At 33.8% G+C, this 19,666-nt stretch overlaps 1 protein-coding gene across 1 annotated transcript; it reads right to left on the bottom strand.

Annotated features, from left to right (window-relative positions):
• Positions 1 to 3,014: 3,014 nt before the first annotated feature.
• LOC112641354 (olfactory receptor 5K4) lies at positions 3,015 to 3,944 on the bottom strand. Its single transcript, XM_025418291.3, has one exon. The coding sequence runs from the start codon at positions 3,942 to 3,944 to the stop codon at positions 3,015 to 3,017; it is 930 nt and encodes a 309-aa protein (XP_025274076.3).
• Between the last annotated feature and the right edge of the window lie 15,722 nt (positions 3,945 to 19,666).

The raw sequence follows: 19,666 nt of genomic DNA, 5'->3' as shown, positions 1-19,666 counted from the left end.
GATGGATCTAATTGAAGAAATGGGAAAATAAAATCTATTAAGTTTTTAAAAAATCCTACGAAGTCATAGAGAAAAGGAAATATATCATGGTATTCTAGTTATCTCAGCAGTGGATAATATTTACATGTCACTAATAGAGACTGGCAATTGAGTTATCAAAAATCCTAATATACCATCAAGGATGAGAGATATGGGGAGGTGTTAAATGCATACATAAGTAGACATGTATTCATTTATGTAGACATACATAACTTTCTATTGTGTATGTCTACATTTGATATTAAGAAATAAAAAGGCAAGTTTTCAGAGAAATGCTAAAAATAATTAGAAAGTGGTTGTATCTGAATGCATAGGCCATGGTGGGCAGAAGAGTACAGTTTTTGGAATGCATTTGGCTGATAATATTTTTAAATTGGTTCATGAATGAGAATTTAAATGAAATAAAAGGACCAACAGCAGCGAGACTCATCTGAAGCAATTGATATTATTCAATGAGAGATGATGGAAGCATTGTGTGTGAAAGTTTGTATAAATGGAAAGATTTGGGCACTTGTCAGCTATATTTTAGATAGAATTGACAGATCTTGTGAGAGGTCAGATATGAAAGCAGAGAGAGATGGAGGATTATTGTTAATCTCATCCTTGACCAATTTTTTGGAGGAAGCTCCATCAAGATGGAGAAGACCAAGGATATCCATTTTAATGGAAAAATTAGAGAGGCTTTTTGATCATGTTAAATCTGAGGTATCTTTGAAACATTCAAATAACTGCGCGCTTCTTGACAATTAGATACCTAAGTCTGGAAATGATTAGGGAAGATGTCAGAGCTGAAATGTACATTCTGGGTCATCTTCATGTTAATGATATTAAAACCCATAAAATAGGTGAAATCATGTAGAAAAGAATAGAAAGAATAACTGCACTTTATTGAATCCTATAGCTATTGAATCTTATACCTGAACTTTACTGAATCCTATCAATTGAACTATGAGTAGAGGCAGAAGTCTTTCCCAATCCTGATGCTTATTACTATTTAGTTTAATTACTCCTAAAATAAAAAAAAAGTCTGTCTTCTCTACTGGACTATAAATATAGGGACTGTGGCTGCCCTGTTTTTGTTGTGTAAACTAGGGAGGCTAGAAATAGACTTATCAGTGTATGCATATGTATGTAAGTGTATAAAAAGGAGGCATAAAAATCAGTGAGTAAGGAAGAATTAGTTAATAAATGATGTTAGAATTACCAGTTAACCATAAAAAAAATCAAACTTTAATTCTCACTTCACAACATTATGAAATGAATCCCAGTTGAGTAAAAGTGCTATGTATAAAAATTTAGGATATAAAAAAGAATATTACAAGTTATGTTTATAAAATATCTCTGAAATAGAGTCAATTTATACATTTAACACAATGAAAGAGACAAATGGTTAATCAATTGACCTAGGAACATCCATTAAATCTTTTTATTTACTGATTAATTTATGATGTTCTTATTTTATATGGGTGTTTACTTTTGGATAATCTTTTTTCCATTGATTTAGCTATTGATTCTTGATTTAAAACCAAATTCTTTTAATTGTTGGAATTTCATCATGTATTTTAATATATAATACATTGTGTTTACTGATTATTAGTTTTTCTAAATAAATATAAGAATTATTTTGTCAAGCTTATAAAGAAGTCCTTCTTGGATGTTTGAGTAACTTAATCTGTGGAATATTTTTGGAAGAAGAAGCCAAATAAAATTACATTCTCAATTCATGCCCTATACTAAATAAATTCCAGGAAGAATTAAGAGTCTTTTCCAAAAAAAAATTATTTAAAAGATGAAAGATGAGGAAGGAAGAAGAATAGGAGTTAGAAGAAAAAAAAGAAATATTGGTTAATAATAGATATCAGATTAAGAAAAATTCTAAACAAAGCATGGAAGAGAACACATAAGATAAAAATTAGTAAATGTGAGTATATAAAATTATAATATTAATAATTGCAAATAACATAAACATATATTAAAATACTATTAACACAGAGAGAAATAATTAGCCACAAATAGTCACAACATTTTAATATCTTTTGTCTGTAATGAGTGGTACAAATAAATGAGGAAAAACAAGTAAAACTTAAAGGAAAAATGATCAGATAATTTGTAGAGGTGAAAATGACCAATAAATACATAAAATATTAACAGATTTCATTGTTACTCAAAAATATTAAAAAATACAACAGTACCTTCATTAGTATGTTTTTAAATGCTTATTGAGCATTTATTATGTAAGTTGCTGTTCTATATTCCATAATACATAGCATGATTGATTCATTAAAAAAGAAGAGCCTTAATCAGACTATAAATTAAGGTAGATCTTAAACTACTATAGCCAACTTAATATAATTCATTGTTAATTATTCTACAAAATGCATGTGTGACTATGTGTGTGTTCCTTCTCATTACCTTTATTCCCATCCTTGGAGTCTTATCTAGATCAAGCTTCATTATTTTAAATATAGATTACTGAAATTAGTTGGATTGCTTTTAGCCTGTCTCCCCCCAGACTAACTTACATGTGTCTCCCAAGTTAGTTTTCTGATGAATATTATCATGTTTTTCTCCTGCCAGGAAATTTAAAATGTTTCAGACATTCTACAAAGGATCAGATATAATGCCTTCCATTAACTAGACAAGATAAATCAATGTGACTCTTCTACACATTTAGACAATTAAGTTTGATGCTATGTTGATTTACTATGGTTTGGAACAACAGCCTGACACAATTCAGTGAGAGTAATAAGAATTGATAATGAAAGTTACCTCTGGGTTTTCTCCAGATTTACTCTGGTAATTGTGGAATTTGCAGTGAGATTTGCCAGACATTTTGAAATTACATCCATATATCTTTTAGCAAACAGAGCCTAATGATTTAGAGATTAATATTTTATGTAAAAACAGTTTTCCTTTGTCCCTTATCTATAAAATAATTTAATGAATAAAAATCAGTTTTCCATAGAAGATGAACTTTATTTAAAAATATTATAATTCTTTAAACATCTTTTAAGAACATTTATCACCTCCTTATTTCTTAGACTATAGATAAAAGGATTTAATAAAGGAACTACTATGGTATAAAAAACTGCCACTGGTATATCTTTATCCCCTTCTTCAAATGGGCGAATATACATGAGAAGACAAATGTAGAATATTGAAACAGATAGAAAGTGGGATGCACAGGTAGAAAAAGCTTTACCTCTCCCTTCTTTGGACTTCATTTTGAAAATTGTGAAAAGGATGCAGAGATAAGAGAACAAGACAATGGCAATGGTGAATATTTGAATCGGCATTGAAAAAATATAGATCATTAGTTCATTGATAGAAGGGTCAGTACAAGAGAGTCTATAGAGGGGAAGAATGTCACAAAAAAAGTGGTCAATTTGATTAGATCTGCAGAAAGTTAACCTTAATAGAAGCCCTACATGGATCATGGAATGCAGGTTACTAGCTATGTAGGCCCCTGCGGTCATCTGAAGGCAGAGCTTCTTCGACATCAGGGTGTGGTACTGCAGTGGGCTGCAGATGGCCACATAGCGGTCATAGGCCATTGCTGCCAGGAGAAAGCAGTCTGCCGTTTCAGCAAGGCACAGAAAATAAAATTGTGCCATGCATTCATAGAGGGAAATCATTCTGTCCTTCGAAAAGAAATTCTCTAACATCTTGGGGGTAATGGCACAGGCACAACAGGAATCCATTAGAGCCAGGTTGCCCAGAAAGATGTACATGGGTGTGTGAAGGCGACGTTCCATAAGGATCAATGCCACCAGGCCCAGATTCCCCACCATGGTCACCAGATAGATGGCAAAGAACACGGAAAACAGAAGACTCTTCAGCACTGGACGATCTGTAAATCCTATAAGGATAAACTCTGTTGCCAAGGATTGATTTTCCTTATCCATTCGTGGCTTCTCAGCTGAATATAAAAATTACAGAGAAATGAAATTCTAAATGACAGTGTGTTTATTCTTCCTTGTAATGTCCCCACATACAAATAGAAAAAAGCTTTTTTAAATCCTTCTACGCCGTCTCTGTGAACTAGCACACACACAGTAGGTCAAGTCTGTGAGAAGAAAAGCATCACAGATCATCGCACACAGGGGTCATCAAAAAATAACTGTGTGAATTCCCAGGACAGAAAGGTGTTTTCTGCATAAATTATCTGATATTAATGTATAGATTCCTGGTCAGTATGTATACATTGGCATTTCCAAAATTAGAAGACATTTTCTTATGGTGTCTTTTTCTCCAAGAAAAAAATAATAAACACATTTTTAACTACTACCCTCTGGGATTGATGTAATGTTTGGAAAGAACTTACTTTAGACATTTTGAAAGTCTAAATGTATTATTTTTAAATTTCACAGGATCACAGTGAGTTTTAAAAATGATTTCTCTAGCTTAATACTCCTTCACAGATAAGCTTATCAAGGGACATTTTAATACCCATTCATCCTTTAAGACTGTGTAAAAATATAGAACGTTTAAAAATGTTCTTAGTAAATTAATTTTGATGCTGTTTTTATATTTATTTCAATATATTCTAGATTCTACTCCTATCAAGACATGCCACATTCTCCCAATAAGTTATTTTAATTATTCATTTATCCTAATACCTTCTAGTTTTAAGTGACCTACATGTATGTCTAACATTATGAGATTTGGCTACGAAGTCTCCATTCAAAATGTTTTTCTTCCTCATGATAAATACCTAGATTGTATTCTTTTCTGTAGAAACTAATGTTCTCATTTTTGTAAGTCCCGTGAAGATTCTACATTTATTATATGATTATTTGTGTTTATAAACATGATTTACTCCTAATCCGCCACAGATTTATTAAAATTCAATGATCTGTAAATTTATATTTGTTATAAGTTACCAGCCATAATATTGCAAGAAATATGGTTATTTTTTAAGATTTTATTTATTTATTCATGAGAGACAGACAGAGAGAGAGAGAGAGAGAGAGGGGAGGGGTGGGCGAGACACAGGCAGAGGAAGAAGCAGGCCCCATGCAGGGAGCCTGATGTGGGACTCGATCCTAGGTCTCCAGGATCACACCCCGGGCCGAAGGCAGGTGCTAAACTGCTGAGCCACTGGGCTGCCCCAAAATATGGGTTTTAAAGGATGCTAAAATTACTTTTCTTTTCTTCCAAAAATTGCTAAAAGTCTTTGGCCTTGCCATTTTTCAGAGAGACAATTTTGTAGAAGAGCTTAAGTTCTTCAAAGTATATTGTTTTGGAAACACATTTTGGTTAGCTTTTTTTCTATTTCTTATCCTTCTCTACACTGAATTTAATACACTATTTTTTAATTTACTCACATCGTATGGTAAGGTTTTCTGGAATTTTATCACTAGAGGGTTATAATCAAATGAATAAAATAAGTTTGCCTTTTATGTTTTAGGTCTATAACATTATAAAAATCTTTCAATTTTTTCCAAATTTTTTTTCCAAAACCCAGAATTACAGGGTTTTGGAAAAACAGTAAAAATAAACATGTGGAATCTGGGTTAGTTTTCAAAAAATCACTATTTTATATAGAAGATACTGAATCAAAGTAATAATGAAAATTCATTTTCTCTCCCCTAATTTAAAATGTAAATTATTCAGCTGAATTAGAAATCCATTTTATTCTATCCCCCAGAATTTTATTACGGAGTTATTTATAGCCTTACCTGTATATTTATTGATAACACAGTGGTACTTTTGAAAGAATAAGTCAGAATGATCCAGTATACTGTGTCTCATTATGGCTTTCCATAGTGTCCTCAATTTAGAGACAAACCAAAAAGTTATGAAGTAGGTAAAATGCACCACCAATTAAAATGCTGAAGTGTTTCAGGGAAATGTGTATTTCTGCATTTTAATATTCTAAATAAATTACAAATCAGTTCTCATATTTTGAGTTCACTGACATTTTATAGTAGCTGATTGGCCATGTGATATTTGTTATTAGAGAAATTAAGAATAAAAATCTTGTTCTTTAAAACATTTGGGAATAAATTATGAACATCTAGAACACTCTACCAGTAGGTCAGTGACAATAATTATTTTAGCCTTAGGGCAAAGTTAACATTTTCCATTTATTCTAAAGGGATTTCCTTGGCAGTGACATCAGGGTATTTCTGCAAAGACTCTTAACCAGAGAGATATGGTTCCCCAAACATAGGTAAACCAAAAGGTATTAATTAAAGATGGATATCCTTTGGGATTCTGAAGTTGAATCAAATGGCCATCACTAAAGTCAGCTTAAGTATCATGTTGTAAATTTTTTGCACGCTCTCTCTCTCTCTTTAATCTTCTTTAGTTGAAAACAATAATGAAGGGGAAAAAATTCATGTTGATCACATAGTAGAAGAAATGGGAGTTAAACGAAGATTGGGAGAAAGATTAAGATTTGTGGAAAAGAGGCAAATGTGATATGATCAACAAGAGTTGCAGTCTTATTCATTCCCTTTGATGAAAGTGACCAAATCCTGTAGATTGATCCTCTGAAGCAACTCTGACATTGTGTTGTTTCATTTCACTTATACAGCATAAGAGAACTTTTTAATTGGTGTTTCAGAGCCATCTTTTTCTCTTGTACATATGCTCTTATGGGCTGGAAATGTTTTTAGCTCTTCATTATTCCCAAACCAAATTTTTGTCCTTTATCTCAGTATTCCAATGACTCCATAACTGGATTTATATCACCTATGGTTTTATTTTCTACCATTCACCTCTAAGAATCTGGAGACTTTCCCATTATTTTTCAATTCATTGATGCACTAGAGCTACATCCTACTTAGAATGTTTATTCAGAATCAACTTATTGTCTAAAAATGCCCTCTTTGACCTATTCCTCTATACAAGTCTTATTATGTCTTTCTAGGAGGTCTGATTCCCTCCATGAAGACACCTTCAACTTTCTGATCTACAAAATGCTCATTATCTTTATAACGCAAAGAGTTCTTAACCGTGCTTCCCTTACATGTTTGTTCATCTGTTCTTTATATGAAAATCTTATTTATTCTCAGGTGGATTAATTTTTTTTGCCATTCCACACTACACATCTCTTATAATTCTAATAATATAGGCCCTCAAAGAATGCTTATTAAATTGGTTGCAGAAATTTCAATTAAATTAAATTCAACATTTATAGTGATTATTATAATAAATAAGTCATTGAGTCAGCATTGAGTAAAGAGAAGCCCTAGTTGGGGTAGGATCGGGAAGGAAGCATCATAGGTAAATAAGAAATAATCCTGCCCTTATGGAGCTGCCAATTGAGAGAGTAAAATCACTTACACAAATGTATATAGAGCAGCTCAGACTGACTTAAATATTAAAAAAATGAATTATATGAGATTGCTGGATCATAAGGTACTTCTATTTTTAATTTTTTTGAGAAATCTTTATACTGTCTTCCATTGTGTCTATACCAATTTATATTTTCACTGACGAACGTTTACTATTTTCCACATCCTCACCTATACTTGTTTCCTATGCCTTGATAATAATCATTCTGACAGGTGTCAGGTGAATATCTCATTGTGGTTTCAATTTGCTTTTTCCTGATGATTCATCACGGTGAGCATCTTTTCATGGACTTGGCCATGTGTATGTTTTCAGGACCTCAGCCCACTTTTAATCAGAGTATTATTAATAGTTTTTTGCTATTAAATTATGGGAGTTCCTTATTATGTTTTTTGGATATTAACTCCTTTTCAGATATATGGCTTGCAAATATTTTTCTTCTGTTCCATAGTTCCCCTTTTCATTTAGCTGATTGTTTCTTTTGCTGTGCAGAAGCTTTTTAGTTTGAAGTAGTCTCGCTTGTTTATTTTTGCTTTTGGTGCTTGTGCTTTTGGCATCATATCCAAAAAGTCACAGGCTAAAATCACCTTTTTTAGTGCCTTCGTTCTTTTCTTCCTTTCTTGCTGTCTTCCTTTGTGACTTATTTTTTGTAGAGGTATGCTTTGATTCCTTTTTATCTACATTTTAAAACATTTTTTTTCTAGGAATTTTATAGCTTCAGGTCTTACATTTAAGTCTTTAATCCATTTTGAGTCAATTTTTGTGAGTTGTGTAAGGTAGGGATTGAATTTCATTCTTTTGCATGGGAATATCCAGTTTTACCAGCATTATTCATTGAAAAACCATCTTTCCCACTATTGAGTATTCTTGGCTCCCTTTTCAAATATTAATTGACTGTTTATGTGTGGTTTTATATCTGGGCTCTCAATTCTGTTTCATTGACCTTTGTATCTGTTTTTATGCCAGTTCCATACTGTTTAGATTACTATAGATTTTTAGTTTGAAATCAGGAAGTCTGATGCTTCCAATTTTATTCTTCTTTCTTAAGATTACTTTCACTTTTGAATTCTTTTGTGGTTCCATACAAATTTTAGGATTTTTTTTCTTTTTATGAAAAATGTCACTGGAGTTTTTATAAGATTCGCATTGTATCTATACATGACTTTGAGTTTAGTATGGACATATTAACAATATTAATTCTTCCAATCCATGAAAGTGAGATGTTGTTTTATTTGCATATTTTCCAATTTCTTTCATCAATGTCTTATAGTTTTCAGCGTACAGATTTTTCACCTCTTTGGTTCAATTTATTCCTAAGTATTATTGTTTTTCAATTCGGTTGTAAGTGGTATTATTTTCTTTCTGTTTCAGATACTTGGTTGTTAGCGAATAGAAATGCAAATGATATTTGTCTGTTAATTTTTGTTATCCTGAAACTTTATTTAATTTATTGATTACTTCTGTTTTGATGGAGTTCTTGAAGTTTTCTACATATAAGATTATGTTATCTGCAAACAAGGACTTCCTCCTTTCCTATTTAAATGCCTTTTATTTATGTTTTTTAACTTAATTACTTTGGCAAGGATTTCTAGTACTGTATTGAATAGAAGTGGTTATAATGGCACTTTTGTGTTCCTGATTTTTGAGGACCAATTCTCACTCTTCATTCTTGTATATGATGTTAGCTGTGAGCCTATCACAGATGGCCTTTATTATGTTGAGATATATTACTTCTATATTCAAAGTGTTGAGAGTTGTTATCATCTAAGGATGTTGAGTTTTGTCAAATGCTTTTTCTGCATCTGTTGAATGATCAGCTGATCTTTGTCTTTCATTCTATTAATGTGATATATCACATTTATTGATTTATGTCTTTGGATCATTCTTATATCCAAGGGATGAATCCCACTTGATCATGATGCATGATCCTTTTAATGTATTGTTGAATTCAGTTTGCTAGAATTTTCCTGTGTATTTTCACATATATATTCATCAGGGATATTGTCTTATAGTTTTCTTTTCTTTGAGGATTATTATCTGATTTTGCTATCAAGGTAATTATGGCCTTAAAAAATGAGTTTGATATTCTTTCCTTTTTTTGGAAGAGTTTGAGAGCTGACATTAATTCTTCATTAAATGTTTGGTAGAATTCATCAGTGAAACCACCTATTCTTGAGTTTTTCTTTGTTGGGAAGTTTTTGATTACCGATTTGATCTCCTACTTGTTATTGGTCTTTTACATTTTCTGATTCTTAATGATTCAACCTTGTTAGGTTGTATGTTTCTAGGAATTTATCCATTTGTTTATATTATCCAATTTGCTGTCTTATAATTGTTCTTCATAGCCTCTTATGATCCTTTGTATATTTGTGGTGTTAGTTATAATGTCTCCTCTTTCATTTATAACTTTAAGTTGTCTCTCTTTTTCTTGGTTAACAGAGCTAATAGTTTTGTTATTTTGTTTATCGTTCAAAAAACAAACTCTTAGGTTTATTGATCTTTTCTATTGCCTTTCTAGTCTCATTTATTTCCACTGTAATCTTTATTATTTCCCTCTTTTTCCTAACTTTAGAACTGGTTTTTCTTCTTTTCCTAATTCTTTGAGATTTAATGTTGGGTAGTTGATTTGAGATATTTCTTTTTTAATGTATAAAGTAATGTATAAACTTCCATTTTATAATTGTTTTTGCATTATCCTATAAGTTTTGGCATGTTATATTTTTGTTGTCTACAGAAACTCTGATTGCTACTTTGACCCATTGGTTGTTCAAGAGTGTATTGTTTCATTTCCACATATTTGTGGTTTTTCAGTTTTATTAATGTTACTAATTTTTATTTTTTTACCATTGTGGTTGGAAAACTTACTCAATGTGATTTTAATATTCTTTTTTTATGATTCCACTCTTCTTAAAATTGCTAAGGCTTACTTTGTGACCCAACATATGATCTATCCTATAGAATATTCCATGTGTGCTTGAGAAGCAGGTATATCCTGGTGCTAGCAAATGGAATGTCCTGTATATGCCTCTTACATCCATATTGTCTGTTGTGGTATTCAGGTCTGATGTTTACTTATTGGTTATCAATATATTGGATGATGTATGAAGTGCTGAATGTGAGGTATTGAAGCTCCCTTCTATTTTATAATGGCTATCTGTTTCTTCCTTCATTTCTGTTAATATTTGTTTTAGATATTCTTGTGCTCCAATGTTGGGTGGATATGTATTTACAATTGTATCCTCTTAAAGAATTGACCCCTTTATCACTATATAGTGACCTTGACCTTATTTACCTTTTGTGACTGATTTTGACTGAAATTCTGTTCTATCTGTTATCACTAGCCACTTTGATTGTCATTTGTATGAATCTATGTGTGTTTTTAAAGCTGACATGAATTTTTTATAGGTAGCATATTGTTGGATCTTGTTTTTATTTTTTAAATAATTTAGTAGCCCTGTCTTTTGATTGTAGAATTTAGTCCATTTACATTAAAGTAATTATTGATAAGTAAGGACTTAATATTGCCCTTTTGTTAATCTTTTTTTTTGGGGGGGGGTTAGTGCCTTTGTTCTATTCTTTCTCTCTTGCTGTCTTCCTTGGTGACTTATTTTTTTTTTTTAGAGGTATGCTTTAATTCCTTTCTATCTTTTATGTATCTACTATAGGTTTTTTAATTGCTGTTACCATGAGGACTAAATAAAATTTTATAGATCTAACAGTCTATTTTAAGATGATAAAATTTACCTTCAAATGCATATGAGACTACACTTTTAGTTCTTCTGTTCCCACATTTTATGCTATTAATGTCATACCTTACATCTTTTTATGTAGTGCATCCGTTAACAAATTACTATGGCTATAGTTATTTTTAATATTATTATTTTCTCACTTCTATACTAGAAATAAAAAATGATTTACACATCATCATGATAGCATTAAGGTATTCAAAATTTGGCTACACATTTACTTTTATAGGTGAGTTTTATACTTCTATATATTTTCATGTTATTGCTTGGTGTCCTTTCATTTCCTCCTGAACAATTCCTTTTAGCATTTCTTGTAAGGCAAGTCTAGTGGTGATGAAACCCCTTAGCTTTTGTTTGTCTGAGAATGTCTTTATTTCTTCTTCAGTTCTGAAGGGTAATTTTACTATTTATGGCATTCTTAGTAGGCAGAGTTTTTTTTCTTTCAGTATTTTGACTATATATATAATTATACCTCCTCCTGGTGTATAAAGGTTCTGCAGAGAAATTTGCCTATAGCCTTATGGGGTCTTCCTGGTAGATCACAAATCATTTTGCTCTTGCTGCTTTCAAAATTCTCTTTTTGTCTATTACTTTCACATTGTGATTATAATGTATCTTAGAATAATCTTCTTTGGGCTGATCTTGCTTAGGGTCCTTGAGTTTCTTGTGCCTAGATATAGAAATAGAAACCTTTCAAGATTTGGAAAGTTTTCAGCTATTATTTCTTTAATAAGCTTTCAGCCCCTTTTTTCTCTCTTCTGGAACTCCAGTGAAGTGAGTTTTCTTTTTCTTTTTTTATAAATTTACTTTTTATTGGTGTTCAATTTGCCAACATATAGAATAACACCCAGTGCTCATCCCATCAAGTGCCCCCCTTGAAGTGAGTTTTCATTTACTTCCTGATATACTGTAATTAACACAGACTTTTTTCAATCTTTTTTATTCTTTTTATTCCCCTAACTGGCTTGTTTCACATAATCTGTCTTTGATTGTGTTGATTCTTTTTTTCTGAATGATCAACTCTGTTGTTAAAACTCTTAATTGAATTTTTCACTTCTGTCTTTGTCACTTCACTTCTGTCATTGTATTCTGCATCTCCAGGATTTGTTTGATTATTTTTCATGTTTTCTGTTTTTTCCTTAAAAAAAAAAGATTTTATTTATTCATCTGAGAGATAGAGAGAGAAAGCACAAGTTGGGGGAGGGGGTGTGGGAGGAGAGGGATAAGTGGAATCCCCACTGAGTGGGGAACCTGATGCAGGGCTCAATCCCAAGACTCTGAACTGATGACCTGAGCCAAAGTCAGACACTTAACTGACTGAGCCACCCAGGGGCCCCTATGGCTTCTATTTTTCTATTAAACTTCTAATTTTGTTTGTGCATTGTTTCCTCGTTTCATTTAGTTATCTGTTCTGTTGGATTTCTTTGAGTTTCTTTAAGATAATTATTTTGAATTCCTTGTCAGGCAAACTATAGAGCTCCATTTCTTTGGGGTCAATTACTTGCTTAATTAGTTTCCTTTGGCAGTGTTATATATTCATGATTCTTTATGCTCTGTATAACCTTGCATTAGGGTCTGTTGATTTGAGGGAGAAAACACCTCTTCCAGTCTTTACTATTTTGACTGGTAGAAGTTTCATTTCCTTGTTAGTTCTACAGGTCAATAGGATTACCCACAGAATTGCAGTTGTGCTGGTTTGTAGCCAGTTGTGAAGCTGTGGCTGGGTCTAGAGTGGAGACTATGATTGGCAGTCTTGTTACCAGGCATTCAGGTGGTTGTGGATCCTGTCTGGTACCTGGGTGGATAAGACTGCCTCTCTACCTTGTTCAGGGGAGTGGTGCCGGGACAGCCATCTGCTTCAAGGTCTACAATTAGGTCCTCAGGCAGTGGGCCTATTACCAGGTATGTGGACATGTGTAGATCCCACTACATCCTCAGGAGGACTCCTGCCAGGGATCCTGTCAGGATAGGTGAGTCCCTGGACCATGGCTAAGAGGGGCTAGAAATGACTAAGCCACAGAGTTGTTACATGTTCTGCAGCCAAGATTGAGATCTGCATGGATGGGCATGTCTCCTGACAGTTTCTAAGAAGACTGGACTGCTCTCTGACCATGGCCAAGGAGGCTAGAGCTAGGTATAGGGCCTTGTGTTGTGAGGACTGGTCACAGACCGTAGCTAGGAAGGACTGGAACTGAGTCTAGGGCTGTTTTATGATCTCTGGAGGCCCAGACAGTAGTGTCTCCTGCTAGTTCTTTGGGCCAGCAATTCTGCTGGTAGACTGCAACTATGAGGCCTAAAGCTGAGTAAGGTCCCTTTAGGATCTTTGTGGGCACAGGTGCAAGTATCTCCTATCTTGTCCCTGTGCTAACAGAATTGCTTATGGATTATAGCTGTGGGGTCAAAAACAAGTATGGGGTACTTTTAGGATCTCTAGGGGTGTGGCCAGGAGTTTCTCCCAGTGAAACTGTAGACTCTCAGGACTTCTGGAAGACTGTTACAGAAATATATTTATGGCCCTTTCAAGATGTCTGATGGTATAGACAAGAGTGTCTCCTTTTGGGATACTCTGCCAATAGAAATGTTCATGGACTATAACAGGGAGTGGGCTAGAATTCAGTTATAGGGTCCTCTCAGGATCTATAGTCATACCAAGTCTAGTGAGCTTATCGCCAAGGGCTTCTGGATAACAGCTGAGAGGAGCTGGAGATATTTCATGGAACCCTTCAGGGTCCACAGCAGGAACAGAGGTCTATGTGCCTATTACTGATGTGCAGGTAACTGTGATGGCTGCTGGGTCCCTTGGGTATATGGTGCTGGCAACAGAACTAAAGTTAAATAAAACTTTAGTCAAGTCCTCAAAGGTATAGAGCTATTTCTGGATCTGTGGCGGGGACCACAGTTAGAAAGCCTAGGTATAAGATTGCTTTCTCAAAACAGTTCTCCTAGGGGCACCTGGGTTGCTCAGCAGTTGAGCATCTGCTTTTGGCTCATGTCATGATCCTGGGGTCCATGATTGAGTTCTGTATCAGGCTCCCCACAGGGAGCCTTCTTCTCCCTCTACCTATGTCTCTGCCTCTCATGAATAAATAAATAAATAAAAATATTTTAAAAAGCGGTTCTCCTAAATTGTAGACTGTACCAGAGTTTTGCAATCTCCTACGTAGATCTAAAGGCACTTTACTGTGAATGGATGCAAAATTGTTTTTAAAGAGAAGATATGAGCAAGGGGTGTCTTATTCAGCCATCTTGTTGATGTCCCATGGCAAATTTTTAAGAGTGAAGCTAATGAGACTGGAGAGTTTAAATAAGACAACTGAGAAAACAAAAAGCACTAGATGTTATTTTTTTATAGCTTTACTGAGGTATAATGTATATGTAGTAAGATCTATTTAAGAGTATTATTTGATAAATTTTAGAAACTGTACGCAGTTGTGACACTACCATTGTCAAATTTTAGGACATTTTCATCACCTTCAAAAGTTTGCAAAAACCCCTTTGCAATCAATTTCTGCCTCCAGCTAGGCCCCAGCCAAGTACTAATATGTCATCAATCACTATCATTTTGCTTTTTCTAGAATTTTATAAAAATGGAAACAATTTATAGGCTCTCTTGTCTGGCTATTTTATTCAGTATAATCTTTTTGTGATTGATCCATTTATTTCTTTTTTAAAAGATTTATTTATTTTTTCATTCAGAGAGAGAGAGAGAGAGAGAGAGACTGGCAGAGACACAGGCAGAGGGAGAGGCGGGATCCATGCAGGAAGCCCGACGCGGGACTCGATCCGGGGTCTCCAGGATCACACCCTGGGCCGCGCTAAACCGCTGTGCCACCAGGGCTGCCCTGATCCATTTTTTGAATGTACCATCAGCTTGTTGCTTTTTATTGCTAAATAGAACTTTTATTAATCTAATTTGTGTTGCTGGAGCTGCACACCACAAACACTTTTGTCAGGTGGCACAATGATAAGCTTTGTCAGTAGAGGGAGCTGGAAGGATATAACAGAAAAATGAGGCTTCTCTGGTTCCAGTGAGCTTCTTCTCTTCTTGTTTCAGTAATACAACTAGCAGGGGGCACGAATGAGGTCTACACAGTAGCATTCACTTTCCAGCAAATTTTATTGCTAGAATCACCTTAGTTGTAGACTTTCTGATTGATAATCCTGGCCCATTGCTTCCTGCTTGCTTGGATCAACCAGCTGGTTTGGGATAAGCTCTAGCCCAAGGCAGTCCAACAAATTATTTCACCATCCAGTGGTCTGTACTTTACCACAAGGTCTTGATCTCAGCTTTGGGGAGGAAATCTTGCTTCCATGCTTTTTCCTTTCTTTAGGACTTTCCCTTAGCCATAGACTATTTTTTTAGAGTTCTCTATCCCTTATCTTCTAACTACTCCTCTGTCCCCTAATTGAACTTTACTGTTCTAGATTTATTTCTGATAGTGATCATAGGAGATAGACTACCAAATAAGGGGACTATGGAATAGGTTTGATTCTTGGACTTGAGGGAAATGGGAGGCTAATAATTCATGGTAAACATCCATGGCATACTGTAATCAAGATATAACCTGCAAGATCAATTGGGCATATTCCTTAGTATCCCTGGTGGCTAGTTCACTGGAACAATATGGCAATAATGACTATAAGGACTCTGCTGTGGGATGGCTTCTGAGTGAACCAGAGTGCTTACAGAATGAAAGAAACAAACACAAGCCTTTTAACTCAACTCAAATAACAGTCCAATAAAAAAGTCCAGGACCAAACAGCTTCGCTGGTAAATTCTACCAAATATTCAAAGAAGATGTAGTATCTTTCCTTCTCAAATTCTTCTATGAAACGGAAGAGAAGGGAATGCTTCCAAATTCATTTTATGAGGTATTACCTAGATACCAAAACCAGAAAAAGATGCCACAAGAAAAGAAAACTACAGGTCAGTATCCCTGATGAACACAGATATAAATATCCTCAACAAAATACAAGCAAACTAAATTTAGCAATACATTAAAAAAGGATCATACATTATGATCAAGTGAAATTTATTCCTGGGATGCAAGGATGGTTCAATATTCACAAATCAACATGAAGGATAAAAATCATATGATCATCTTAGATGCAGAAATTCATTGAACAAAATGCAATTTCCATATCTGTTAGAAACTCAACAAAATAGGGATAGATGGAATGTATCTCAATACTATAAAGGCGATATATGATAATCCCACAGCTACTATCATACTAAATGTCAAAAAGCTGAAAGCTTTTCCTTTAAGATCAAGTACAAAATAAGAATTTCCACTCTTGCCTCTTTTATTCAACATAGTATTGGAAGTCCTAGCCAGAGCAATTCAGCAGGAAAAAGAAATAAAAAGCATCCAAATTGAAAAGAAAGAAATAAAACTTGTCATTATTTGTGGATGACATAATTTTATCTATCAAAAACCCAAAGGACTTCATCAAAAACTCTTAGAAGTAATAAAGAAATTACATATAGTTGCTAGGTACAAAATCAATACACAAAAAAATCTGTTGCCTTTTTATACACTAAAAACAAGCTATCAAAAAGAGAAATTAACAAAATAATCCCATTTATAATTATATCAAATAGAATAAAATAACCAGGAATAAATTTAACTAAGGAGGTGAAAGACCTAAACAGTGAAAACTATAAGACTTTAATGAAAGAAATTGAAGAAGACACAAAGAAATGGTAAAATATTCTATGCTCATGAACTGGAAGAAATAATATTGTTAAAATGTCCATATTACCCAAAGCAGTATACAGATTCAATGTAATTTCTATCAGAATTCCAATGACGTTCTTCACAAAATTAGAATAATCCTAAAATTTGTGTGGAACCACCAGAGACCTTGAGTAGTTGAAGTAATTTTGAGAAAGAAAAACAAAGCTAAAGGCATCATGGTCCTTGATTTCACACTACATGACAAAACTACAGTAATCAAAATCGCATGGTATTGGCATAAAAACAGACACATAAATTTACAGAACAGAAGAAAGGGCTGAGAAATACCCCTCCAAACACATACATTTATGGTTAATTAATTACAATGAAGGAAGCAAGAATATACAGTAGGGAAAAGATAGTCTCTTCAATAAATGGTGTGAAAACTGGACAGCCATCTGCAAAAGAAAAACTGGACCACTATTTTACACCACAAACAAAATTCAAACTGGATTAAAGACTTGAATTTATGACCTGAACTGCTGGAAGGAAACATAAGTGGTAAGCTTGACATCAATCTTGATGATAATTTTTTGGATGTGCTTCCAAAGTCATTGCCAATAAAAGCAAAAATAAACAAATGGGACCAACCTAAAAAACTTCTGAAAAGTGAAGGAAACCATAAAAAAAGACAACTTGCTATACATGAGAAAGTATTTGCAAATCATATATCTGATAAAGAGTTAATATTCAAAATATAAAAAGAGCTAAACTAATTCAACAAAAACAATCTGATTTTAAAAATGGGCAGAGGATCTAAATACGCATTTTTTCTTTTTTTAATAGCCATTTTTTTAAAGAAAATACAGATGGCCAACAGGCATGAAAAAATGCCCAATATCATTAATTATTAAGGAAATCAAAATGAGATATCACCTCATAATGTCTATTACCAAAAGAGTAAGAAATAACTAGTGTTGGTGAAGATGTAGAAAAAGGAAACCCCTGTACATTCTTGGTGGGAATATATATTGGTGCAGCCATTATGGAAAACAGTATGAACGTTCCTTGAGAATTAAAAATAAAGCTCTTATATTATCCAGAAATTCCACTACTAATTATCTATCCAAAGAAAACAAGAACATGAATTTAAAAAGATACGTGTACACCTATATTTATAACAGCATTATTTATGATAGTCAAATCCCAGGAGGAAATAACTTAAACATCAAAAGATTTGGAGCACCTGGGTAGCTCAGTAAGTTTATCCTCTGACTCTTGATTTCAGTTCAGGTTATTATCTCAAGGTTGTGAGGTAGAACCCCACATCAGGGCATGGAGCCTACACAGATTCTCTGTCTCCCTCTCCTCCCCCTGACTCTCTATTTAAAAAAAAATAAAAAGATTTGCAAGATATGTATTAGCAGAAATCGGAATTCTAAGGGTGTTGAACTACAGAGAGTAGACAGCTTAATAGAGTACTACTTGATTTATGTGACAGTTTTAAAATAGAAAGGGATACAGGTAGCAAAACATCTGACTTGAGCTTCCACAGTGTAGAGTCATATCCTCTTAATTCATTTTCTAAACCTAAGTTAATTCACAGGCCTAGATTTAAGGAGTGGTTGATCCCCCTGTGGAAGGACATTTACAGTATTGCCACATAAGTATATTTCATTTAGTGTCCTCCAGCCCCCCCAAGGGACTGTGGCCACTTGCTAAAGTGATTCTTCACAGGAAAAAGCATATCAACATTTCAGGGATTAGGAAATACTGAGTATGAAATCACTTTAATGCCTGCAGACCAAAAGTGCCACTGTGGCCCGACAGTAACAAAGAACGTGTTTACAATTCACATGTGGTGATTGGTATATTGGCTCAAATCTGGCTCACATTCGCCTGGTTGGCCTATGGATCTACTCTTTGGTTATTTCCTTAATTATTATATGTATGATTGTAGTAGACAGACATAACAATTAAAAGAATCCCTCTGCTGTCTCTGTGATCCATGAGGTAAGAACCATTATAGTAGGAAGGACTAAGTAGAAATCCCTGGAATATCAGTCCCTGATACCAGTCCCTGGTAAGGGACTGTCTTACCAGTCTAGTAAATGAGAAACAATTCCAAATCTATAGAGTGATTAGAAATTAATGATACCACCAGTGACTTGCAAGCATCAAGTATGGTGATCCCTACCAGAACCACCATTTTAATTCACCAGTTTTGCCTGTACAGAAATGAAATGGATCTTGGAAAATGACGATGGTCTATCGTTAGCTTAATCAAGCAGTGGCTTTCAGTTGCAGTTGCTATTCCAGTTGTAGTAACTTTAATGGATTGAATGAACATTGCCCTTGCCACTTGGTATGAGGTATTGACCTAGTTAATGCCTCCTCTACATTTCAAGTTGTAAGGACCATAGAAGCCTTTCCTTTAAATTTAGTAAGCTCAACAGTATACCTTCATATTTTTGTCTCAGAGCTATATTAGTTCTTCTTTCTGCCACAATATGGTCTGAGAAGACCTTGATCATTTTGACATTTCACAAAACATCATACCGGTACATTACATTTATAACATTATACTAACTGTAATTAATGAGCAGATAGTATCAATTACTTTAGATACCTTTTTAAAAAGCATGGAAAAGCCCAAAGGTCCATCAACTGATGAATGGATGAAGAAGTGGTATACATTATAGTGTATAGTATATACTATATGTATATAGTGTATAGTGTATAGTGTATAGTATATAGTATATAGTGTCTGAGTAATAACTCAGACATCGAAAAGAATAAAATCCTGCCATTTGCAACAATATGGACAGAATTAGTATTATGCTATATTAAATAAGTAATTCAGAGAAAAGCAAATATCATATGATTTCACTCTTGTGGAAT

Source organism: Canis lupus, chromosome 33 (genome assembly GCF_003254725.2).
Source record: "Canis lupus dingo isolate Sandy chromosome 33, ASM325472v2, whole genome shotgun sequence".
NCBI lineage: Eukaryota > Metazoa > Chordata > Mammalia > Carnivora > Canidae > Canis > Canis lupus.
The sequence above is the reverse complement of the archived record's forward strand: the minus strand, read 5'-3'. Positions and strand labels throughout refer to the sequence as shown.

What these genes read in the sequence shown, in the direction of transcription:
- LOC112641354 (XM_025418291.3), bottom strand. Translation starts at nt 3,944, where the DNA reads ATGGATAAGGAAAATCAATCCTTGGCAACAGAGTTTATCCTTATAGGA.